Source organism: Balaenoptera borealis (assembly GCF_965194805.1).
Source record: "Balaenoptera borealis genome assembly, chromosome: 4".
Lineage (NCBI taxonomy): Eukaryota > Metazoa > Chordata > Mammalia > Artiodactyla > Balaenopteridae > Balaenoptera > Balaenoptera borealis.
Window position 1 is genome coordinate 106,553,928 of NC_138861.1, and position 26,013 is coordinate 106,579,940.

General features: G+C 42.9%; 1 protein-coding gene across 13 annotated transcripts in view; it reads left to right on the forward strand.

Annotated features, from left to right (window-relative positions):
• The window catches only part of LDB2 (LIM domain binding 2), a 383,293-nt gene that overhangs the window by 119,210 nt on the left and 238,070 nt on the right, over positions 1-26,013 (forward strand). For all 13 annotated transcript variants that reach the window (XM_082389515.1, XM_082389505.1, XM_082389516.1 and 10 more), the window contains one exon: positions 21,850-21,952. In XM_082389515.1, coding sequence (XP_082245641.1) covers positions 21,850-21,952 — 103 coding nt within the window. The remainder of the gene's footprint in view (positions 1-21,849; positions 21,953-26,013) is intronic.

Genomic DNA, 26,013 nt, shown 5'->3' on the forward strand with positions numbered 1-26,013 from the left:
TTTCTTTAGCTTCCCTGAGTGCTTCAGAATGAGTCTTCCTACAGGGTCTCTCCAAGAGGGACCCCTTCACTGGGCTTGTGCCTCCCCGTTGGCTGAACACAGACCAAGAGATAAAGCAGAAGCAGAGGAGATAGAGCCCTGAGCTGAGGGAGGCTGAAAGGGAGAAGGCAGGGCAGTGAGGAGTCGGCAGCCAGCCCCTGACCTACTTCGCTCCTCTTCCCCTCTGGTAGATTGAATACATCAGGGGGAGAAGAAGAATGTGGGTCACCCCTCACACTTTGGCATACCCATGTGTTCAGCGGAGAGTAAAATTCTGTCATACTGAATCCATCAGACAACCAGTGCTCGTGAAAGTAAATCTATTTTCCAAAATCAAAGACTAAGGTGTAGCCAACTGTCCTGGGTTGAATAGTACATTCTCCTTGTATCCCTCTCTCCCAAATCCTAGACTCTCAGAATGTGACCTTATTTGGAAATAAGGTCTCTGAAGATGTACCTAGTTAAGATAAGGTCACACAGGGTTCGGGTGGGTTCAAATCCAATGTTTGGTGTCTTTATGAGAAAATAGAGACACAGAGAGAGACACACACAGGGAGAAGGCCATGTGAAAGCGGAGGCAGAGATTGGAGTGATGCAGCTACAAGCCAAGGGATGCCAAGGATTGCCTGCAACCACCAGAATCTAGGAAAGAAGCATGCAGCAGATTCTTCCTGATAGCCCTCAGAAGGAACCAAGTCTGCTGACACCTTGACTTAAGACTTCTAGACTCCAGAACTGTGGAAGCATAAGTTTCTGTGGTTTTAGGCCACCAATGTGTGGCCATTTGTTACAACAGTCACAAGAAATTAATATAGCCACCAACTTAACAGTGAGGACCTCTGAAATTCCATTCCTCAGGCCAGGTAACATTATCAACTGTCAAGGGCCAGCCACTCCTTGGTACCCTGACATGTTCTTCACCTCACATCCTACTGCAGGGGGCTGCTTTCTCTTTCTCTCCATCTCCATTCTGAACTCCTTAGGGGCAAAGACCCAGATTTAATTCTTAGCTGTTTCCCCAGCTCCTGGAATATACTTGGTACTCAACAAATATTGAAAGGATGAATGAATAAAATAGACACTTCTTGGCTACAGCAGTCTTTCCAAAACTTCAGAAACTCCAAGCAGCCTACCATTTTATGCATTCATTGTACTGATGTTATTAAGTGCCTACTGTGTGCCAGGAACTGTGCTCGGAGCAGGAAACATGGTGGTAAACAAATAAAAGGTCAACATTTCTGCTTTCTCATGGTTTATTATCTAGAGAAGAGATTGGGCAAGGGCATAGGTTAAACCAGCAGATACACTGATGTATTAATAAGTAGTTTTGGATGGCTATAAGTGCTCAAAAAAAAAAATCAAACATGATAATGGGTAGAGTAACTGGAGTTTCCTCAGTTCGATGGTGCTACGAAAGGTCTCTCTCTGGCATTTGAGCTGAGACCTAAATAATAAAGGGGATTCAAGTCTTTGACGCTCTGGAGGACAAGCCCTACAGGCAGAGGAAACAGCAAGTGCTAAGACCCGGAAGCAGAAATTAGCATGCGGTGTCGGGAGCACAGAGAAAAAACTGCTGAGCAAGGTCCAGGGGCCCCAGGGTAAGGAATGATGTCAGTGAGATAAACTTGTCTCCTTTTTCTTCTCCTGAAGCCAGCAGAGTTTCAGTTCACAGGAGAGTGACTTATGTATGTTTCTGCGGTGACGGGAGTTGCTTAAAATCAAAATTACGTTGGTTGTTTATGGCTGGCAAAGGGGAGCCCCAAGGATGATCAGATCCTGCTAAGGAATGGGGCTAGGTTTTTACCAAAGCCAAAGGGAGGAGAAGCCAGACCTCGAATTTTCTCCTCCTGAGATCATTGGTCTGAATGGCCACCCATGGAGGCTTGGTTATGCCTGTCTTTGTTTTGTTTACGGCGCTGTGTTCTTTGTGCTCTAGCAAAAGGCAAGGAAGACTGGACTTTTGGAGATCATGCCTCTGGCTGATTTGAGCCCTGTGTCACTGGTACCAGCTTTTCAGCCATTCTGTGTCCTGCCGTTAGGTGGAAGGGATTTGAGAAGTGGCCTCATGTTACGAAGTTGTTTTGTTTGTTCTTGGTTTCTGCATTTTCATTAAATCATAGAAGTCTTTAATTGCTTCCATGTGGCCGAAACGCTGCTTGATTGGAATGCTATGGAAAATAGAGTTTGCTTTATTAAGTAGTATTTCTTGAGGGATTTGAGTGCTCTTCGGTTTCCTTCCTCTCCCTCCCCTGTTTTTCTCTGAGTTTTTAATTTGTTGCAATGTATAATCGCTTGCTTCTGTGCTGGAATTGCTCTCCAAGCTTCTACAATCGTGTATTATAATTCCCTTTATTACTGCAGAATCATTTTTAGCCTTCAGTTAAGATGACTGGACAAGAATCAGATTAAATGGAATTAGTATCTATTTTTCATGGTGCATTGCTCCTGAGGCCAGCAGCCCCCCTTGCTTGCTAACCTTTTTTGTGGTTTTGGAAAGAATGAAATTAGAAATAATCAATACCTGATCTCTTTTAAGCCTCAGGGCACCCTGGGGGACATAGGTGTAAGTAATCTACATTTTACCTCCTTAGAGAAGTAATATGACTTGTCCAAGGTTATCCATGCAGAGTGTGTCAGAGCTCCAATGCCAACCAAGCTCCTGGAAATCCAAAGTCATCTCTCAGATCCCTTCTACACTGTGATTTTCTAAAACATAAGTGAGCAGGGGAAAAAAAGCTGCTTCTGAGATGTTGGAACAAAACAAATTACATCTAATGCAATGTGTTAGTGAGTCCCTTGCTGCAAACTATGGATAATTAATGCTTCTTCTCCATTGGAATAAAAGGAATTCTATTTCTACTTAATACAGGGAATGGAAACATACTAGGGCTTAGGTGTATACCACTGTATTAGTCAGGGGTCTCCAGAGAAACAGAACCAATAGGTTATATGTATACATAGAAAGAGATTTATTACAAGGAATTGGCTCATGCAGTTATGGAGGCTGACAAACCCCAAGATCTGCATGGTGAATTGGCAAGCTGGAGACCAAGGAAAGCTGACTGAGTGCAATAGCCTGAGAATCAGGAGAGCCAACAATTTAAGTGCCAGTCCAAGGGCAGGAAAAGACTGATGGCCCAGCTCAGGCCAGTGGAGTTTCCTCTTAGCCTTTCTGTTCTATTTAGGTCTCCACCTGATTGGATGGGGCCCACCATCAGGAGGGCAATCTGCTTTACTCAGTCTAATCCAGAAACACCTTTACAGAAACACCCAGAATAAAGTTTACCCAAATATCTGGACACCCGGTGGCCCAGCCAAATTGACACATAAAATTAACCATCACAACTCCCTAGATTTGAATTGTGCCTTTATCATTTACTAATGAAGTGGTCTTGGTCAAAATCTTATTTTCTTCATCTGTCAATTGGAAGCAATAATATCTGTCTCATAGGAATGTTGCAAGAATTCAATGAGAGAGTTTTCTGAAGTGCTCAGCACACTGCCTGACCCAGAGAAAATGTTCAATGATTGCTAGTGATTTATTTTGTTACTATTACCATGTTATTGTTGATGATAACAAGTCCAGGAACACACAAGCAATGTTTTTGTACATATATTTATGTTACATAGTTTGAGTCTAAACATTTTTTTTTGTTTACGTTTTGGCAAATGGCAATTTTATTCAAAATACAAGTCTAGCCACTGGAAGTTAGAAGATTCATATGTAGCTTATGACTTTGATATTTGCTTCCTGGTAAACTTTGAGCACATTGTTTGCTTGCTCATTTACAAAACACCTGTGTTGTTAATCTTACTCTCTTGGTATGGGGATCACATAAGATTCAGTCTGTGACATCACCGAGCTTGCATCAGCCCCTCCAGAGGACGCTGACTGGGGTGGAGAAGGGGTGCTGCTTGGTATCAGGCCCTGTGCAGGTGCTCGTATCCAAGTTAAGCGGGATGGAATTACTGCTGCTAAAGGTAGTGGGGGAGGGGATGGGGATGAGGGCAGGGAGGGCTGGGAAGGGAAGCTTGTGCAAGTGTCAGCTGGTAGAAATTCTCTGGAACGTGAATTGAGGAAAAAGGCTTTACAGGTAGAAGCATTGTGTAAGCATTATATGTCTTATAAGAAAGTAGTACATTGTCATTAGGTGGGTGGGTGGTTTGATGACCCTCAGAGGTGACAGTTGATTGCTTTAGAACCCATTCTTAAGGCAGGACTGAGAGTTATACATATATGGGGACTTGAAGTATTTAAGGAAGAAGAAGGCCTCTTCGACGTTGGTTTTCAAGTGGAAGTATTTGTTCCCAATAAGGACTACTTACAGAGAATATACAGTCCAGGTGTGCAGAGAAGCTGGCCAGCAGGTGGTGCCCTAGAAGTAGAAATGCAGGGCTCTGGGTGCAGAGGCCGGAGCTGGCCTGGGGGTGTGGGTGGGGACAGGGCAGGGCAGGGACGGGGAGGGTGGATACGAAAGCTACACCCTCAATAAGTTTCACTTGGTAAGCTTGGCCTTGGTAAGCTTCCAAGAGAAAAGGAAGCAAAGAAGAGCTAACATTTGTTTAAGGAAGAGTGCTCTTCATCAAGGCTAAGTGTATGACCAGGTGTGCTCTGTGGTCCAGGCACAGTTCTAAACGCTTCGCATAGATTCTCTCCTTTGATAATATCTCACAACAAACCCGTGAAGCAGGTACTAATGTTGTCCCTATCCCCCATTTTACAGATGAGAAAACTAAGGGCCAGTGTAGTGAAGTAATTCACCCAGGGCCACACAGCTCTTCAGGGGTGGTGGTCACTTGGTCTTGTTATAGAAGGTCCTTGGAACCTAAATTGATCACGACACTTCCCTGCTTAAAACCTTCCTAGGAGGTCTCCCTGGTAGGAAGAGATCCTGGGCCCTCACCAGTCTCATCTTTGGCCTCACTCCTGGCTCCCAATACTTGGCTCAGATGCCCTCCTTTTCATTCCTTAAATGCATCAAGATCTTTTGACCTCCAGGCTGGGGCACTTCTGGATCCTCACCTCTACTGACCAAACCCTCTCTTGAGAACAAACATACTTAAGAAGATATTTGTTTGATATAAGTTGGCTGTGACCGGGGGAAGGGGGGTAACCCCAGACTTGTTCACCCCTCTGCCTCTGGTGCCTGCCCAGGATCCTTCTAGATCTCTGTGTGGCTCCTTCTCTCTCTTTCTTCAGGTTTTTACTCTACATCAGTGGTGGTCAACCTGAAGGACATCTGGAAATGTCTGGAGACATTTTTTGGTTGTCACAACCGAGGGAGATGCTACTCGTATCTCTTGGGTAGAGACGAGGGAGGCTGTCAAACATCCTACAACGCACAGGATAGCTGCCCCCTCCCCCAGCAAAGAACTATCCAGCCCAATGTCAGTAGTTCTGAGGTTGAGAAACACGGATCTAAAGAGACATTCCAGCAAGGCCACCCGTGGTCACCCCATCTAAAATCTCACCTCTCCTTTCTTACCCTCCATTCTTTGTGTCCCCCTTTCCTGCTTTATTACTTTTCTTCTGTGCACCTGTCACTCTCTGATAAATGGTATAGTTCACTTATTTATCTTGTTTTTTGTTTGTCATCCACTACTGTATATGCTCTACAAGCACAGAGATTTATGTCCTTTTTGTTCACTGCTTTATCGTTAATGCCCAGAATATTGTCTAGCCCATAGTAAGTGCTCAATAAATATCAGTTGCATGTGAGAATGGATTCAGAGTCCAGGTAAGTAACAATCACCAGTTCATCACAGAGGCCGCTTGGGTTAAAATCCATTTGCCATCCCTATGGAGACTCTTCTTGCACCCTGGAAGGTGATGGAGATCTTCCTTTTTACATCCTTTGGTGATGATGTTGTCTTTACTTTAGCCCTGACCAAGATCCCCCAAAAATGTTTTCCCTGAAAGCAAGAGTAGGGAAGGTGGACAGGTTCTTTTGTTGAACAATAATCCCTGAAGAAGTGAGTGTTCTGTCAGGATGCCTTTGGAAGGACCCTTAGAATCATCCTTATACTTGACAGATGGAGAAATCAAGGCCTGAGCACATCCTCTAAGGACATTTAAAACACTTAAGAGTCTTTGATTTGTACTTGTGTGAGGTCACCCAGCAAAGAATTACCAGGATCAGAATTAGAACTCAGTTTTCTGCCTTCAGTGGAGATGGAAGGGGGAAAGTGAAAAATCCCGCATCAACAAATACGCTGCTGACAGGCAAGCCACAATTCTCTAAAGCTCTCTTTTGCCTTGCAAGTTGTGATATCTAGCTGACAAGGAAGCAAATTGAATAGCTAAATGCAGAGCTTTCAGAGATGCTGAGATGCAAATTAGCCCGAACCACAGGCAACTGTGGATTTGAGGCTGGCGTGCAAAACAGAGGCTTCTCTTCCTTCGGTCTGCATTGTAAACTCACTTTGGTGGATAGTGTACCCTTGCTTTTTCCCAGGCAGGCACTGTGCAAGGCACTAGGGAGATGGTGAAAAACAAAACATTGATTCTGCCTTTGAGGAGTTTGCAGCCTGGAGAGGGAGACAGACAGAGAAGAGTGTCCTTGTTTGCATCTGCTGTCAGTGGCAATTGTGGGACAACTGGGTAATTGGATTATACATTTTCTGAGGATAGAGATCTCTGTCTTGGGTGCCGTTAATGCCACCTAACACTGATGGCCAGAACAATAATGACGGGTAAAAATTAACAAGCACTCCTTGTGTACCAGACACTGTACTAAGCGCTTCAGTGTATCAGTTCATTTAATCTTCACAACAGCACTATGAGGTGCAGGGACCATTATGGTTCCCATTTTCACAGCGAAGGCAACTGAGATTGAATATCTTGCCCAGAGTTACAGAGCAAAGACGTGCTGGCTATTGACATCTAGCCCCAGGCTGTCAGGTTGTCAAGTGTGTGGGCTGTTCTATAAGATGTATCACTGCTATATATTATTTAATATCCACCCAACCCTGGCCTTGAGACTTTCTCCACCACTTAGTAATAATGCCCTTTATTGGGTGTTTACTCTATTCCAGTCACTGGTCCATGTATTATCTAGTATAATCCTCACAACGAAAGGTGAGGAATTATTATATCCATTTTACACCCAATGAAGTGGAGGCAGAGAGAGCTTACGTAATTTGCCTGAGATCACACAGCTAGTAAGTGGCAGAGCCAGGATTCAGGATATTTCATACAAATGGAATCATTCAATATGTGGCATTTTGTGTCTGGCTTCTTTCTCTTTGCATAATGTTTTTGCCGTACGTGTTAAAGCATTTATCAATATTTTACTCCTTTCATTGCTAAGAGTATTCCGTTATACAGAGATACCACTTTGTTTATCTGTTCATCAGTTGATGGACATTTGGATGGTTTCCATTTCTGGGCTATTGTGAATGATGAAGCAATGCACAAGTCTTATATGTGACCTCTTATTACTAATATTGTCTGTCTCATGTCAGTCAAAAGGGATGAGTTCTGAAGCCAGGACGTGGCTTTGAACACTGATTCCAACATGTACCAGCTGTGTGAACGGGAAAATTAAATAACCTGTCTGAGCTCTGGGTTTTTTTTTATCACTTGTTAAAGGAGGATAATAATAGTAGCTACCTGATCATGCTCAAAAGCCTGAAATATATAATGCACAGTGTTTGGTTCATAATTAAACACACAATAAATGTGTGCCAGATAAGCAGTGGAAAGCAAAAACCAACCCAAAGTATATAATGTCTCTACCTATGGAGATTAGAGTCATTGAGACATGAAAATGTAATAACTAGATGTAATGTGAAATAAAATAAAATTAAAATATAGTACTACAGGAGTAGTCAGCATGAGGCTCATAGTAATTGAAAATTTTTTAAAAAATAATGTTTCTCAGTCTAGAAAATGGAGACTTTTCTGTAGTTTGGAAATCCTGGGAGGCTTCAGGATGGAGGCAAGACTTGGATGGATGTCTTGAATGAGCAAAGGATGGTTGGGAAATAGTGGAAGGATGTGTGGTGAGAGGAGTATTGCAGGTGAAGAGGCGGAAGGGATAAAGGGAAAGTTTGTCAGGCTGCAACGACGTCCAGGAGAGTGGTAGGTGCTGAGTGGGTGGGTAATGCTGGCATCTGCCTACTTTGTGCATCAGGGCTTTCAGACTACGATGAGAAGTGACCGCAGTGCGTGAGAGTTCCTGTTTCCTCAGCTCTCCAGCGACGTGTGGCATAGTTCAGTTTTTTTTTTTTTGACAATCACATGGATGTTCAAGGGCTTGGATTTAATCTACCTTTTCTTGACTACAAGTGAAATAGACTATCTCTTCATTGCTTTATTGACCGCTTGCTGGGAATGGTACTTTCACATTTTTTGCTCTTTTATATGTTATTGATTTTTAATCTGAAACAGTTCGTTATATATCCTAGTTACGAATCCTCTTCCAGCTCGTCATTTATACTGTAGCATGTTTACAATGTCTTTTGTCGCATTAAATGTTTATATTTTGATGGATTCAAATGGATCGCTTGTTTCTCATATGATGTATCTTGTGTTTGTTTACAAATTTTCCCCCTGTTCTGAGGTCACACAAAATATGCTCTCTTTTCTTCAAATAGTTTGAAAACTTTGTTTTTCTTCATTTATATGTTTCATCCATCTGGAATTTATATTTGGTTGTGTGAAGTGGAATCAAATTTATTTTTTCCATGTGAAAAGCCAACGCTAGTTACCCATTTGTCTATCCCTTCCCGCTCCCCCATAAGGCCACCTCTTTCATAGACCCAGGTGCCATGCGTGCTTCTGTCTCTCAGCCCTCCATTCTGCCCTACTGCTCTGTTTATCCATCTTGCTTTCTTCGTTTTACATTATAACCTAAGCATGCCTTTGTGTTATTATAAACCATGGGTAAACATTATGTTTAAAGATTCCTGTTTTCTTTCTAGTGGACGTATCACGGTTTCTGGAATCATTTCTCCCTTGTAGGGCAGCACATTATTTCTAGTTTTTTTTTTTTTTTTTTTTTTTTTTGCTATTATGAAGGCTCCTATGGTGAATACTTTTGCATACAAAACATTTACATAGTTTTGGATTATGTCCTTTGGATGGATTCCCAGAAATAGAATTACTAAGTCAAAGGGCATGAATATTTTTAATGCTTTTAATTCATGATATATATTTATTTTAAAAATTAAAGGGAATAAAGACTCTGGTAGATTCCTAGTACTCTATTATGTAGTTGTAGCCAAATGCGCTGTGACAAGTCTGGATCTGGGAATTGTTGCCCTGTAGAAGTCCAAAAGAGAGATTAATGTGGTCTCTTTGATAAGATTTCTCTTTTCTTTTTTCTTAACACATTTTTTGGTATTTTCATTTATTCAAGCCATCATTTATTAAGCACCTACTGTGTACCAGGTTCTACAGCAAAGTGGGCAGCAGGATCCCAACGAGCTTATGTTTTTTAGTAGGTAGGAAGACAACAAATAGACCAAATCAAGTGATAAGTGCCTCCTGGAGAAAAAACATTGACTGATTAGGTAAAAAAGTTGGCTCCTGTAGACTAGTGACAAGTGACACAGAACTTGAGATTTGAATGACAAGGAAGAGAAAGCTACGCCAAGTAGAGGAAAGGCATCCACTCACGGATGGAACAGCGAGTGCAAATGTCTCTGTGGTGGACCAGAGTGTGGCCCCGGGTTAGAAGGAAGGTCTGTGTGGCAAGAGCCCAGGCTCGTGAGCTGTGTTCAATGAAGGGAATTGAGGCCAAGGAAAAATACCAAGTCCCAACCATGCAAGGCAGTTTGCTCCATGGCTAAAAGCAGCAATGGGAATCCACCGGCTGGTTTCGACAGGGAGTGATGCGATCTAGTGGGCGTTGTTCAAAGATCATGCAGGCTTCTCAGCAGAGCACAGGTACAGGGAAACAGCGTGCTGGCAGAGAGAAAGATTAGGAAGCAATCACCGGTGTCCGGGCTGGAGGTACTGGAGGCCCAGACAAGGAGTGCGGGTGGAGGGAGAGAAATGTGGGTGGGCTCTATTCTAGGTTGGAAATAGATTGCTGATGGATTGGGGGTGTGGACTTAGGAAAAGAGCGAAGTCAAGAATATGTCCTAAAAGTCTGGGCTAAGAGAATGACAACTTGGAATTACATTATTGACGTAGAAAAGAGTGGGGAGAATAGGTTTGAGGTGTGGTAAAAATAGGGCTTTGGCCATGTTCAGTCTGAGATGCCTCTTTGGTTAACAAGGGGGGAAGTTGGTGATGCAGCTGGAGCCAGGGATCCTGGAGCCCAGGGAGAAGCTGGGAGCTGTGATACAGACTTAGAGGGAATCTAAGACCCCAATAAACAGATGTGTAAACTGAAAAGAGCATGGAGGCCTTCGACCATCATCAAGAGAAACCTACTATTTTCCTTCTGAGTTTTGAGATTATGCTGGATTTCTTCTATTTTTCTTTGTGAACAAAACCTTTTCCCTTTTCCCAAAGAAGAAGAGGGAAAAACACGAGTTTTCTTTTCTTGCTTCAGTCCTGGCACGGCCTTCCAATTTTGAGTGGTAACTCTAAGAATTATTCCTGTCATTTGATTCCGATGCAATTGAGCAGGTCACAAAATCAAGCTTTTGCATCTTGCAAACTTTTCCAGAAGTGTTCTCTCATTGTCCACTGTGTGTATGTTGGAACAGAAAATTTGTGCCTGATTTTATGGTGCACTTTTCCCAAGATATATGAGTTGCTGCCTCATCACATTATCCTGCCTCTCAGGACCTCTCACACCTAGAGGGTATGATGTAATATGAGGTATGGTGCTCGCCGCCCAGAACTGTCACCAGCGAGACCCATGCTTCTAGAGTAATGCTTCGCTAGGTCATTTTCAAAGTGGGTTTGCACAAGGTCCCTAGTATATTATTTTTTTGATATGTCAGAGTGCGTGTTTCCAGGTTGGAGTCTAACAGAGGAAATTTAATTATGAAGAAAATACTCCTCCTCCTTCACACCAGAACAGTATAGATGAGAACAGGCAGTGAAACTTTGCAGCTAGAAACAAACATTCAGGAATCACAATATTCAGGAACCAAATCCCAGTGTTGCCCCTTACTTGGTCTGTGACCTTGGGTATATATCTTGACCTCCTGAGGCCTCCGTTTCCCCATTTAAATTGGGATAATAAGAGTACCAACTTGATAGGGATTCTGTGAAGACTAGAAAGTAATTCACTGTGAAACTCCTAAGCACTTTCGTTGAGTCACTCATTAAATATTTAACACCCCTGCTTAACAGACACGTGAACAAAAAAGAGAATAGAAGTGTCCAACCATCATGAAAACACGATTGTGTTTCTTCAGGGTTTTGAGAATATGCTGGTTTTAATTAAACAAATATTTATTTGTTAAATGAAATAATTTAAATAATCAAGTAATTGAGTACTTATTTGTTGCATGCCTGCCAGGTGTTAGCAAATGCACAGGCGCGGGTAGAGATCCGGGCCTCATAAAGCTGATAGCAATCCAAGCTTTTAAAAAAATTATTATTTCATAATAGTTGCAATAAGTCCAAAGCTTATTTTTGGCACCTCAACTTGTATACATTTTAGTCATTATTTTTAGATTATTGTAAATAGCATTTCTCTTTGGAATCCTCACAATTAATTAATACTTCAGTAGGTCAAGGACAGAGGTTGAAATACATGATTTTTCCAGGTGTTTGGGGTGTTTGATGTAGATTTAGCTGCAGAGGCATATCTGCTGGACGCCAATTCCTGTCTCTGCCTGTTTTAAGAAACGTCTCTCCCAAGGCAGCAGCACAAGGGAGTGAAATGTAGTAGACACTTTCTAAAAGGGAAGCCTCAAATTGTGAGTGAAACCCTGAGATGTTCTATCAAGACACATAATTTACTCTCTTAGTAACAAGCCGTTTTAGAGTTTCTCTGTTAAAATGATAACTAACGTTTACTGTAAAATCAAATGCAATTTAGTTGAGAATAAACAAAGTCATAGTTGAGAATGAGAGAGAAAAAAAAACAAAATAAAACTACAACCTCTGGGGGACTTCCCTGGTGGCGTAGTGGTTAAGAATACGCCTGCCGATGCAGGGGACACAGGTTCAAGCCCTGGTCTGGGAAGATCCCACATGACGCAGAGCAACTAAGCCCGTGTTCCACAACTACTGAGCCTGAGTGCCACAGCTACTGAAGCCCACATGCTGCAACTACTGCAGCCAGTGTGCCTAGAGCCCATGCTCCACAACAAAGAGAAGCCACTGCAATAAGTCAAGAGTAGCCCCTGCTCGCCGCAACTAGAGAAAGCCTGCACAAAGCAACAAAGACCCAACCCAGCCAAAGAATAAATGAATAAATAAATTTATAAAAAACAAAACTACAACCTCTGGGACATGAGATTAAAAAAAAATTCCATAACGTTAAATAAAAAGGGGGAATTTAAAATTCTCTCCCTGTGTTCATTACATGCTTGTGCAAAATTACCAGCTAGTGAGAGCAAATGATCTTACCCTATTACTTTTATTTCTGTGTCTCGATGTAGAATTCCATCGATGTGATGGAAAGCCTTGCTTTGGGCTGTCTGTTCAGGAAACAGAGCCCCAAACATTCAGTGCATTAATTGGAGATTGAAACAACTAAAAAGACAGTAGAAATTTTGAAGAACATTGCTCTAGACAAAGAACATCGTAGTAAAGTGCTTATATGAGCCCAAACTCAAGAGCCAGAGTCCCTGTGTTTGAAATATCTCTGCTACTAGTTAGCTTCATAATCTTAAGCAGATATTTAACTTCTCTGTGCCTCAGTTTTCTCATCTATAGAATGGCATGAATAATAGGACTTAGCCCCTAGGGTCATTGTGAGGTTTCAAGGAGTTTATATTATTCAATGGATTCAGAATGGTGGCCGGCACACAGAAATGCTATGTAACTGTTGACTATTATTATTAAATGTGGCTAATTTGGAAAAAAACATGGTTTGATACAAGACTCCTAGGTTTGGAGAAATGAAGGAAGAAAAAAGACCTTTGTAGTTAGAGAAAATAAAAACCTGCACCCCCTTCAGTGTGTGAGAGTCTCTAGAAAGGGAAAGCCAGGAGATTTGGCAGGAGATTATTGTCTTCTGTCTCAACATATGCAAGTGACAGGCAAAGAAATTTAGGGAAAGCAAGTCTAGCCAAGTGTGCATCAGTCTTGGTCCTGGAGACACATGTTTTTTCTGCAGTGTTTTCTAAGAGAGGTCAACTGACATGTGTAAGATGAGAGTGACCACAATGGTAAGATACAAATGAATAGTGTGCTATCTATGTGTGCGTGCATATAAGACAGTAGGGTGATGAGATATCATTATTTTCTAGAACCGCAAGATACTGAAGAAAGTCAATGCCCTCCTCACCTTCCTGTTTCCAGACCCCTTCATACATTCTCTCCACTTTGACCTGTTTAAGTTTATTTTCATTGAAAAAACACACTTTTCAAGAAATAGATGCTTTATGTATGGTTCATTCTTTGGAGGGGGTGTATGTGTGCCACGTGACAAGTGGTTGCCATGGTAATTTCTCATTATTGTTGAATTGAAAAATAATTACTCTGGCAAAAATCCCACATAACCTGTCAGTGCTTAAGTTAAAGATGCTGGGGGGCAACCCTGGCATCAGGATCCTGTTTTTGGTGGAGAGGGACAGAGATAGGAATGGAAGAGAATCCGGGTTGGAAGCAAAATGCTTTTGTGGAGTTTTAAATATAATTAAGACTCTCTTCTGCTATTTGACCTGAGTGCATCTCTCACCCTGGTATATGATTTGGCTGCTGGGGCTACTTGGGCTCACCTGTGAGATGGGACAAAGGGACCAAGGATTTTCATCACAGAGATGTATAGAGGGGATTACTTAGAGTGGAGGAGCTTTAATGGTGTTTTTACCTAATTAAAATATACGAGAATTGTAGGCCGCACCCCTCCACCCGGGTCTGGGTTCAGGCGGAGTTAATTTCCTCTTTATTTACCCGGACGCTGCTCTCTGCTATTGTTACTTTCCAGCTTTGGGAAAATAATCCACTTTTTACTTATTAATATTCACTAAGCACTAAATATGCACTGTTCAGGTACTAAACAATAGCCAGGATTGAAAGGTAAAGGCAGGCATGACCTCCATGAGAAGCCTCGTGGCAGAGTGGATGGAGTTAGATGCCCCTCACTCCCTACCCCTGCGCCCACACATTGGGGTGTTTGGTACTCAATCATTCTGTCTCATGAGCCATTTCGGAGGACCATGAAGCAGCTCTGCTTCGTTTCTTGTGTTGTGTCAAGAACTCATCCTCCTTTTGGTTAATGAAGTCCCTGGGATACACTCTGCCTTTAAAAGAATGATAGGAGAACTTTTATTAGTAGTGGTATTTCCATCATTGCATATTGTTTGGACTTTCAGATGCTCATCCTTCTCCTGGCAGAGTGGACTCTGTTTTGGAATTCTGTGGATCTTGTTGTTAGATCTCACTTGGAAATATATCGCTTAGAAGTGCTCTTAGTTTCATCTCTACCTGTGCATCTTCAGACCAGAAGTCTTCAATCTGGAAGCATAGGGACCTCCTAATGGAAGAGCCAAAATATACACAAGTACACACCCTATGCCTAGGCATGGCCGCTTTAGATATATGCCCCAGAGAAATTCTTACACATTAACACAAAGGGACACTGCAAAGATACTTATCGCAGCATTGTTGTAATGGCAAAAAATGAGAAACTGTCTAGAGATCATTAGTAGCAAAATGCTTAAATAAAATATATTGTTTTCATCTAGTGTACTACCATGTAGCTTATATAAGGAAAGAAGAGGCCCTGATATATAAAATGGAGACGTCTCCAAAACACAATGTTGAATGAAAAAAAAAAAAAGTTTAAAGAAGGAAACATAATGTATGATATCATTTAAATAAAATATTAAAAACATAAAACAGGGCTATATATGAATGGATTCATGTATGTATATAAATATAAACGATGGGCTAGGAAGGGCCATATGATTTTCACGAAATGGTTGTTTATGGGAGCCTGGGGGAAGGGAGAGAAAAATACAGAAAGCTATGGAGACCCAGGACGTTTATTTTTATTTATAATTTTTAATTCCTTTTAAAAAGGAAAGAAAGATATTATTTTAATAATTGTTAATTCTGGATAATGGGCCACAGGCCTTCACCATATTATCCTCTATTCTCTATTTTTAAAAATTAATAAAGTAAAACATCATTTCTTTCTTTCTTTATTTATTTTTAAACATCACTTATTTCAGTTACAATCAATGAAGTGTATTCACTTAACCAATGTTTCACTGAAAAGAACAAAAAAAATGCCCAAAGATGGTTCAGTAGAATGGCAGTGTAGGTGGGAGGTAATTTCTGCATCCATATGAACTTGTCACATGCATGGTTGGTACATCCACTGATGAAAAGTGAGGCAACAGTGATATGACAGAGAGAAACCTCTGCTTGTACACTGTCCTGGTCCCCTAGCCACTGAGTTTAGACGTAAGATTCCTGCAATCTTAGAGGAAGAATCTTACTCACTGTGTGGTTACGGCCTCACCATCTGTTCCACTCCCTGCTGGGTGATTTATAGGTGGGAGATCTGTTGAGGATGGAGAGATGCTAATGCCCGGTCCGTATCCTTAAGCATCTCATGGTCCTCTACAGCAGCCACAAGTTTAGATAAATTTATATTACAAGGCAGTGATTCAATTATAATATGATCCACACTCTAACAGGGGTAGAGGTATCAAGCTTTCCTAGTACAGGAGACAGGGAAAAAAGGAATCAAAGGACTGGGACTTGGTATTTGCTGGACATGCCAGGCCAAAAGAACAACATATGCAAAGACAAGGAGGCAGGAAATGGTTAAAGAGGGACCCTTGGTTTGACAAGGTAAGTTGCTGGGTCCTTTGGCTCCACACAGGCCAACTCCTGACTATGCTGGTCCCCAGAGTGGTAAGAGTGGCTTTTCCCTGGATAGAACGTCTTTTCCGATTTATCCACCAAATGTCGTATCTATGCTATGTGGCAGTAACTGGTGTGCTCGGCCACCCCACCTACCAAAAACCTCAGGCTATTGGTTTGTCGTTGTTGTTGTTGTTTTTAATTAATTAATTTATTTATATTTATTTTTGGCTGTGTTGGGTCTTCGTTTCCGTGCGAGGGCTTTCTCTAGTTGTGGCAAGCGGGGGCCCCTCTTCATCGCGGTGCGCGGGCCTCTCACTATCGCGGCCTCTCTTGTTGCGGAGCACAGGCTCCAGACGCGCAGGCTCAGTAGTTGTGGCTCACGGGCCCAGTTGCTCCGCGGCATGTGGGATCCTCCCAGACCAGGGCTCGAACCCATGTGCCCTGCATTGGCAGGCAGATTCTCATCCACTGCACCACCAGGGAAGCCCTATTGGTTTGTTTTTAAAGGCATTTGTCATAACCTTTACCTCCAAGTCTTGAGAGGTTGATCTCGACCTGCTGGTCAGTCTCAAGGCCCTTCCTAGTTATTCTCCACATTGGTTTGACTTGAGGGGATTGCCTGCATGGAGAGTGGGCGGCAACATCCTACCTTCCCTTCACACCTTAGGGGAAACCAGACTTCGTGAGCTCCTCTTTGGAATCCTTGCTGCGAAACAGCCTTGGAAAATTTCCTCACACAGCCCCCTACTGGTCAGCTTATTGGACTTGGCCATGTGACCTGCTCCCAAGGGAACTCCTTGGTTCTTCCATTTCTCCAATTATGGAGGTGTCAAGTATGCAATCAGGAGACAGAAGTGTTAGCCTGTGGATAGATAGAACTGCAGAATCGTGACCAGTCATTTTCTGTTATATTTCCTTGGTCTCTTGTACATGTTGCCTTTGTCTGCAAGGCTCAGACCATCTAGATGACCAACATCTAGAAGTTGAATAATGGTGGCACTGATTTTTTTATCATTGTCCACAACTCAGGAGGTTGTTAGCTCAGCTCTGTGGCTGAGAACTGAGATTCCACCAGTCTCACTGTAAGATCTTCTGCCAGAGGTTTCGTATTTGGTTCAGCACAGGTCTTTGTAGCTGCATTGCAGCGGCTGCCTGGACTCCTGGCCTAGCCATTAGGCAAATGTCTTCCATAAAATCGCCTCACTGATCCCAGGAACTATACCAGCCAGCAAAATGGAAGGAAGGGATGTTCGAAGAGGAGGTTTATTTTCAGAAAAACAACATGAAGGTGGGGGAAAGGGGGCAAAATCTGAAAGAACTGGAGGAGGAGATCTGTTCAAGCAAAATTTCCTCTTGCTAATTAATGCTGGCCTCTTCTTCTACTCTTGTGAATCTTTTTGTCTTCAACTTAAGGTGGAAAATCACTTTTTAAGCAGAATTATTTGGAAGAAACCTGGCCTGGTCAGTTCATCAACTGTAACAAATCTGCTGCTGTGGGTGGTGAGGGCTGTTGGTAACGGGGGAGGCTATGCATGTGTGCGGGCAGGGAGGGTGTGGAAATTCTCTGTACCTTCCTCTCCATTTTGCTATTTTAAAAAATAGACTGGAATTAGGCAGACTTGGATGTGAACTTTATCTTTGCCACTTTCTAGCTGTCTGATCTTTACTAAGGAGTTTAACTTTTTTGAAATTCAGATTCTCTGTTTGTAAATATCTGAAGGTCAAAGGAGACCATAAGAAATAATTATAAGAGCTGCCATTTATTGAGCAACTATTATGTGCTGGGCAGTTTCTCCTTAGCCCTCACAGTCCACTGAACTGATTGTTCCCACTTTGCAAATGAGCAAATAGATGCAAACAAGTTAGGAGGCTTGACTTAGGTCATCAGCGAATAAGAGGCAGAATTCGTATGTTGAAGCCAATGTAGCATAGAGGTTAAGGGTATAAATTCTTCTAAGGATGCCTGCTCTGCCCCTTGGGACAATTAGGGCAGTTGTGAATATAAGATGGTTCAATTCATGGAAAAAACTTAGAAAATACTGAGTTATGGGTACTACTGTTAACCCAGGGTCCCCCAAACATGTATTCTTTCCACGATCTCCTTCCTTCAGAAAAAAGCCAAGTCAAGACTGGCCTGTACTTGACATTTAGTAATATTTTCTTAAAAATACTACTTTTTAATTCCCTTTCTCCATCAGCATTTTTCCTCTCATAACTGAGGACTAATTCAAAAGCTTTATATATGTGTGTTGGGGGGCAGTTGACAACTATAGCTTAAAAATAATATCCAAAATTTTTTTGTGTCAGTTTAAAAATATTGGCCAATAGACAAAGTAGGGTCAACCATCTAGAGCTCACAAAAACCGTGTAAGCAATTTTCTTGAGTTGGGTTTTTGATGGAACAAAAAGGAATTCCAGTCTTTCATCCACTCATTCATTCTATCAGCCAAAATGTGTATATATTCTATTATGTACCTATTATGTGTCTGGCCCTGTGAAAGCACATATCACACTTTTAGTTTTGGAATGTTCTTCCAAGATTTGTGACCAAAGCCAATTGATTTTTTTGTGTGTGTATAGTCACCTGATATGACCTTCTCCTACCAAAACTATCCTGACATTTCCTGAGACATTGACTCATCTCATGTTCCATTATAGTTAGTTTGAATCAAATGTCATCCCCCCTTCTTGGGTCATTACTCCCCCTCCCCCCTTGATTTCTGCCAACACTCACTTGTCTGGGCCCCGTGGAACCTGTATGGCTGCTCATAGACAACTCTCTCACCTCCTTACAGCTTGAATCCTTTCTTTTCTCCTAGTGACTTCAGATCAGCCTGGGTTCTCCCTGGGCTTTTACCTTCCACTAGTCCATTTTCTAGCAGACGTGCTAAAAACCAGGAATTAGATGACAGGAAAATGGAGGTAGAGGAACTGATCTAGTCACTGGGCCTTTGAACAATTAGCAGGCCAAAAGGAGTTGATCAATTTCCATTCAGAGTTTTCACTGTGTTGTAGACAGGTATTGTTGCAAATAGTAACAATAATAGTAAATGGGTTACAAATAGTTGAAGTGATTTGGAGACATGCTTGATATATAAACATTTTTGATGTAGAGTTCTTTAGAGCATGGAATGCTTCATCCCTTAGGAATGGTGTTAAAGATGGTAGATAAAGGTAGGAAAGGGGCATTGTATTGATCTTTACTGTGTTCCAGGAACTCTGCTGGGCATGTTACAGCCATTAACTTATTGAATTTTCACATCTACCTTGCAAGATAGTTATTAATGTAACTGTTGTTGCATCTACTGTGCAAGATAGTTATTACTGTTGTTGTTATTATTATCATTATTGTTATCCTTAATTTCCAAGTGAGGAAACAGGGTCAGGGAGGTAAAATAAGCTGTCCAAGTTCACATTGCTGGGAAGAGGTAGTGTCGGGATGAGTCTCCTCTGAGGATTGCCCACAGGACGAATTCCACCAGTGTTGTAATACCACCTGCCCTACCGCATGGCGCCGGCCTCTTTCTGGGCGTGAGTCCTGGCAGTGGGGCAGTAAGTAGAGCGAGGAGCTGGAGGAGAAACCAGCCTGAGACAAAACATGCCCTTTTCCATCTCCCTTCCTTCTTTCTGAACCCTAGCCCTTGCCTTCCCAAAGACGCCAGAGAAATGAGTCGGCAGAGACCAGGGCACATCTCAGATGTCCGAAAGTCCCAGCCCCTGTATAGGAATTCTGAAAGCCTTCCCCCCATTTTCACTTTCTCTCTAATATCGTATTACATGATTAAAATATAGTTCTGGGACAATCATTCCTTGAACCGGCATTTTGACACCACACTTAATAACTATTATGGCATGAACCTGAGTATTTTAAAAAGCTACATGTGAACCCCAGCTCTGCTGTTTATTGGCCGAGTGGACTTGGGCAAGTTACCTTCACCACCTAATCCGTTTCTGCAGTTGTAAAACTGGGATGATAACGTGAGTAGTTCCAGCCAGTCACTGAACAGCTTTCATTGAGTAATACCATGGCCTTGTCACCGTCTGGGGCCTGGGAGATGGAGAAGCAGGCAAAACAGAGCCCCTACTCACAAGAAACTGATATTGTACTGACAAGGGAAAAAAACAAAACAAAACCAAGAATCAGGGTGGTAATGAGGAACAAGTGAGAAAATGTATATAAAGTATTTAGAACAGTGTTTGGCATGTGGTAAGTGCTCAATAAATGTTAACCATTACTCTTTTTCCATCCGTATAGCAATTTGAAATTAAAAAAACCCTGTGTATCCAGGCTCCTAAATAGGGTTTCTTGCCCCAGCTGCTTCTTCACTTCCAAGCCCACTGATTTTTCTAGAAGCTCTGACAGTTTCCACAGCATTCAGGCCCTGTGCCGTGGTCTCAGGTGTGGAGCGAGGCTGTCTGTTTGATGCTCAGTAGGCTGTGTCCTGCCAGTGGGTTTGAGCCTTTGAGGGTAGAGACCAATCTCTTATCCTACTGTGTATTCCGAGGGCCTGCACGTAATAAGTGCTCAATAAACATTTGTTTCTGAAGGGAGATGGGGGGGGTAGTTTGTATGTGGAGTCATGATATACCCCTGGATGGTTTTATATTTACTGTATTCTACTAAGAAAAGTGTTGGCTTTTGGTGTGGCGATTGGGAGGAGGCCAGAGAAAAAGAGACAAGGACATTCATTTGTCTAAGCTTCTTCTTTTCTGAAAAGAGGAACAGTATCAGTCTTCAGTGGACCATTAATTATTCCCATTGGGACTGAAGGCTTGTTCCCAAGGCCTGCCAGTGACAACAACTTAATGTTGTCATAAGCAGAACAACTTAATGGGAGGAAGAGAGGCTGGTGAGATCTTGGCCAGGGCCCCAGGGTTGGGGGCCTTTAAGAGAGGAGAAGCAGGCCCCTCTGTGTCCCTCCCCCATCTGACAGGCAGCTGGGAAACATCTTGCCCTGAAATCTGGCACTAACCAACAATTCTCTGGAAAAAGATTGCGCTTAAGAATTTGAGGGTAAATCGAGCACTATACAGAGAAGGAGGCCCAGGTATGATTCCCCCTTTTAAATGTAGCACTTTGCATAACCCTCCTAATTCCCTGTTAGAGGAGGCCCTTCCCCTGCCCTTGAAGCTTAGCAATGATTTTAATGGCCTTCAACTGGGCCAATTTCAAATTATTTTCTGGATGAGCAAGGGAAACATTCAACCCAAGACAAACAAACAGAGTTCATGTGGATGGTTTGCATTCTGCTGAACTATTCTGTTTTTAATAACTGATTTAATAACGAGCAAGTGATTGCCTATAATCTTAAACCAATCCTCAAGAACAATCCATATGCATGTGATGGTTGCTTGTGCACAAACTCATCTTTCTACATAAATCCATGTAGCAATACCTGTATCTTTTCTAGGGATATTTGCATAGAGGAAGGCTACAAGCCACACACAACTGTTTTTTTTGAATAAATTATTGTTAAAAAATGTACTCTCCTTAACCTGGTTGTAATATTGTGGTTTCTGTTTGTAAAATCAGACTCCTAAATGAGCAAAGAGAAAGAGAGAGAGAAAAAGCTGAATGCATTTTACATTGAAAGCAAACCTTTTTCTTAAAAAAGGTCACATTGTGCTCCAGAATACATTTATTAAATCTCCCCAAATATGTCCTCGAGAATTAATTTTCATTTGCTTTGCATTAACTCGTTTATTGAATTGGAATTCAGTCCCCATTTGAGGCAATTAATTTGAAGAGTGACCACACGCCTGCCCACACCCCTTCCAGAACACCCACACACATATGCTAAGTCCCAAGCCTCCGATGACTGGATTTTTCTGCCTTTTTCCCTTTTCTTTTCCCCTTTGAGATATTTTTCCACTCTTGCCTGTTAAATAAATGATCTGTCTTTTTGCAGGATAGCGACAACCTCTGGTGGGATGCGTTTGCCACCGAGTTTTTTGAAGATGACGCCACATTAACCCTTTCCTTTTGTTTGGAAGATGGACCAAAGCGATACAGTAAGAAAGTTTATTTTCTCTAATATTCCCTCTTTTTGCGCCCATAAGAAAACCACAGGGGTCTTCAGAGAATAATACAGTGCTGACAGGCTGGCAATAATCCCGGCCTCCTGCCTCTGATCAAGGCACTGTCACCGGGTGGCAGCCCGACTCGGCAGCAAGAGATTTCCTTCGAGGCTTAGGATGTTTGGACATTTGCCAGTTTAGAGAGTGAGGCAAATGTGAACAAAGCCCCCCAATGATAAGTGGTAGCTGAATTGTGGAGACTTACCATCCATCTCTTCCCTGCGACCCTTCTTTATGCTTGACAACACTTCACACCCAACATTCTGCTTCTGAAGTTCCCCTTAAAAAAATATCCTCACAGTCACTGTATCAGCTATATCCTTCTAATTCCCTCTTATCAATTATCTCAGGTATTTATTTGACAAGTGCTATGTTTTCTTGGGGGCGGGGGAGGCCACAGCTGCTTTGACCACACAGTTTGGGATTCTTGTTGACAGAATTTATAGCTCCTTGTCTTTCTGGCGAGTGATAACTGTGTAAAGATCCTCAAATTACAGCCTGTGGCACCTTGGGTAACAGCTGATCTGTCCTGATTAGGTTCAGCCAACTTGTCAGAGATCAGATTTGCTAGTTGTGCTGTAAAACCGAGAGGCATAAATACGTCAGCACAAAGACAATTAATGTCCGGTTAGATCAGAGAGAGATGCGTTTTCAGAAATCAGCGTTGCACATGTGAAGGGATCTGTCTGTCAGAGGGTAAAACATCCCAAATGTCTCAAACACGGAGCTGATGATGGGACCAACCACAGTATGTACAAATGAGCCAGTCCAGAGCATTGAGTAAATGATAGGTAATAGCGCTCTTGATATACACAATGAAAAGATCTGATTGTTGCTAAATGTATTTCAAAGCCACTAGAGTACAACCAGTGCTTTTTTTTTTCTTAATTTTACAGGACTTTAGACAACTAAATATTTGGATCTATTGTATGATGAGTTGATTAATTATGCTAATAAATAGATGGTGATTTTGCAAAAGTGGCAAACAGTGGAAAGCAGGACAACTTGCTCAATTGAAACTTATTGACGGAAGCATCTCTTTAGATTTGTATATTGTGGGCTTTCAGAGGCTGGGACATTTTTAATAAATATTTTGGGTGAGAGGGGCAGCTAGTGTGCCAGACAAGGGGCTTTTCCAGACTGTCTTTACATTCAACATAATGACACCTGTTGCAAGCACGGGCAAGCCCACTTCATCGGGGGTCCTGATGAGTTCACTCGCTTTCTGTGTGTGGGTGCCCCAAGCAGCCTCACACCCTACAGAGTGCGAGAGTTGGGTACAGAAGCTGCCCTTTCAGAATTCCCTGGGAGATAAATGAACTCGGCAATCCAACAATTACTCTCTCCCCAAAAGCCTGACGGATCAATGGTGAATAATTTCGAACCAAGCAGTCATCCATCCTCTGAGTCTTCTTATTTTTGTCTGAGGCATAAGCTCAGATAACTTCAAGTTATCATTGTTTTATGTTCCTGTGCTTTGTGTGTGTGTGTGTGTGTGTGTGTGAATCCGTCAGGGTCTGCTCAGGGAACTAGAATTACTAATAAAACAGATTCTCAATCTTCCTTCTGTCCACCCCTGACCCCAACATCATTTGGGGGTGAGGCATGATCAGTGCTTGTTAAGATCTTATTTTCATGTACAGGAGTAAATGCCTGACTACGAGCCATTGTTGCCCAGGTTTCTTTGTTTCTCTGAACCAAAATATTTCCCGAGCGGCGAAGAGAAACAAAGATGATCGACAGTCTGGAGCCCAGTCTCATCAGCTGCTTTGCTGACAGCCTGGTGATGTGCACACGCTGCTGATGTGCGGGCAAGTGACAGCTGATTGACAGCCTAGGACCGGGAGATAGGGAAGATGTAGGATGCTTAGAACGCCTGACGCACGTGCTGCTTATGCAGCGCTCCAAGCATCTCGCGGCCACCTTAACCCATTCACGGTCCAGGCACACTGTGCCGGGTGGGCAGGGAAAACACACGCTGGCCCTGGGCTGGGGCTGCAGCACTTCCTAGAGACCTTGCAGGGAGCTGAGAGCTTTGCATTTCTGAGGAAGAAAATAGGACTTGGCTATTACATTTGTGTATGTAAAACATTTCCCCATATTGCTTTCATTCTAGGTACCAGGAAATATTCTAGATGAGGTTTACTTAACCCTTACTAGAAAAAACTTTTCCTTCTCCCTCCCCATGTCTACTTTTTCAGAGGGTTCCTCTGGCTCTAAGAGATCTTATCTCTAAGCTACCGTAAATCATGTAATATGTGTTTACTTGTTTATTTGTTACCTGTCACCCCCTATTAGAGTGTTATCTCCCTGTGCACAGGGGCTTTGTTTTATTTACTGCTGAATTCTCAGATTAATACAGAAACTTGCACAACATAGGTACCCAATAAATATTCATTGAATGAATGATTGAATGAATGAATGAATGGACATCTGGGGAAAAGTTTATATCCCAAACAGAATGCTGGCAAAACAATCCCCATACCGACATCCTTGGACTTATTTAAATGGGAAGAACTCAGTCCAAAGTGCTCTACTGGTGTTTTCAAATAAGCTCTAAGATATGGTTGGATCTATTTTAAGTTGCAGGGGTAGGGGGGACTCAACAGTATAATAATTCAGGAGATAATTATGTTGGGGAGATATATTAGTCTTCCTTTCAGAAAGCTCTTCTGTATCAATCTCATTGCTCCACCCACCCCAGTCTCTACTCTCCTGATGGGAGTGGGCCCCCTCCCCAGGTGGGATATGATTGGGATTGCCGATGGAGACTACTGATGTCTTCCTAGAAGACGGGGGTGAGGTTGATGTGGAGAGGGGCCAGACCGACAAGGTTACTGGACCATGTAGCAATTGGGATGTGTGTCCCTAAGGCCATGTGCCTGCCCCTGCCTTGTGGGGCTTCATGAAGTGTTCCCCCAGCAGCTGGAGAAACCAACAGTCCAGGGTGGAGGTTTCTGCTTGGGTTAGGTGGAATCTCAAGTGGGGAAGAGGGCCAGGGGTAAGAGAGTCCCTCTTGATCAGCTGGTCTGTGGTTAAAGACCAGTAGAGCTGAAAAGTGTCTTTCTGGAAATGGACCCTTCCTTGGTCCGCAGAGCCCCAGCTGCTGAGTTATTAGGCCTCAGGTTGACCGACTCCAGAGTCAGAGTTGGGGTGCACCCCCCCCCCCGCCGTCCTATCCCTACACCTCCCACGGCTAAGAGGAAAGAAATGGATTCGTCAATTCACACTTTCCAAGGAACGTAAGTCACAAATAATTACTGTGTCTTATTTGATAGAGAGGGCAAGGCAAGCAGAGGAACGGGGTCTCAGCCCTCTGCACGCTTATTTTGCAATTCTGAGTCCAGCGTGGTGTATGATTTTCCTTCCGCATCTTATACAGAAGCAACCGTTCTTAGGTGGCTTGCTCACCATTATCTTCAAGCGAGGATTGATTTTTCCTCTGCTCCTTTTCTGGGCGTGTAGTGGAATCGTGCCCCACAGTCTCCCCGCTCCTGATGACCAGCACAGAACCTTTTGGGTAAAGGTACTGGTAACCGCCTCAGGAAACCTAGGCCATGTCCAGGGCCACACTGGCCATGTTCATCTGTCGGAAATACATGGTTCCCAATTCATTCAGGAAATATTTCTTTGCTGGGAAAGATACATGGAGAGAGTCCTCCTGGGACTTCCCTGGTGGCGCAGTGGTTAAGAATACACCTGCCAATGCAGGCGACATGGGTTCGATCCCTGGTCCGGGAAGATTCCCAGATGCCACGGAGCAACTAAGCCTGTGCGCCACAACTACTGAGCTTGCGCTCTAGAGCCCGCAAGCCACAACTGCTGAGCCCATGTGCCACAACTACTGAAGCCCACGCACTCTAGGGTCCACGTGCTGCAACTACTGAGCCCACGTGCTGCAACTACTAAAGCCGCGGACCTAGAGCCCGTGCTCCTCAACAAGAGAAGCCACCACAATGAGAAGCCCGCACACCGCAATGAAGAGCAGCCCCCGC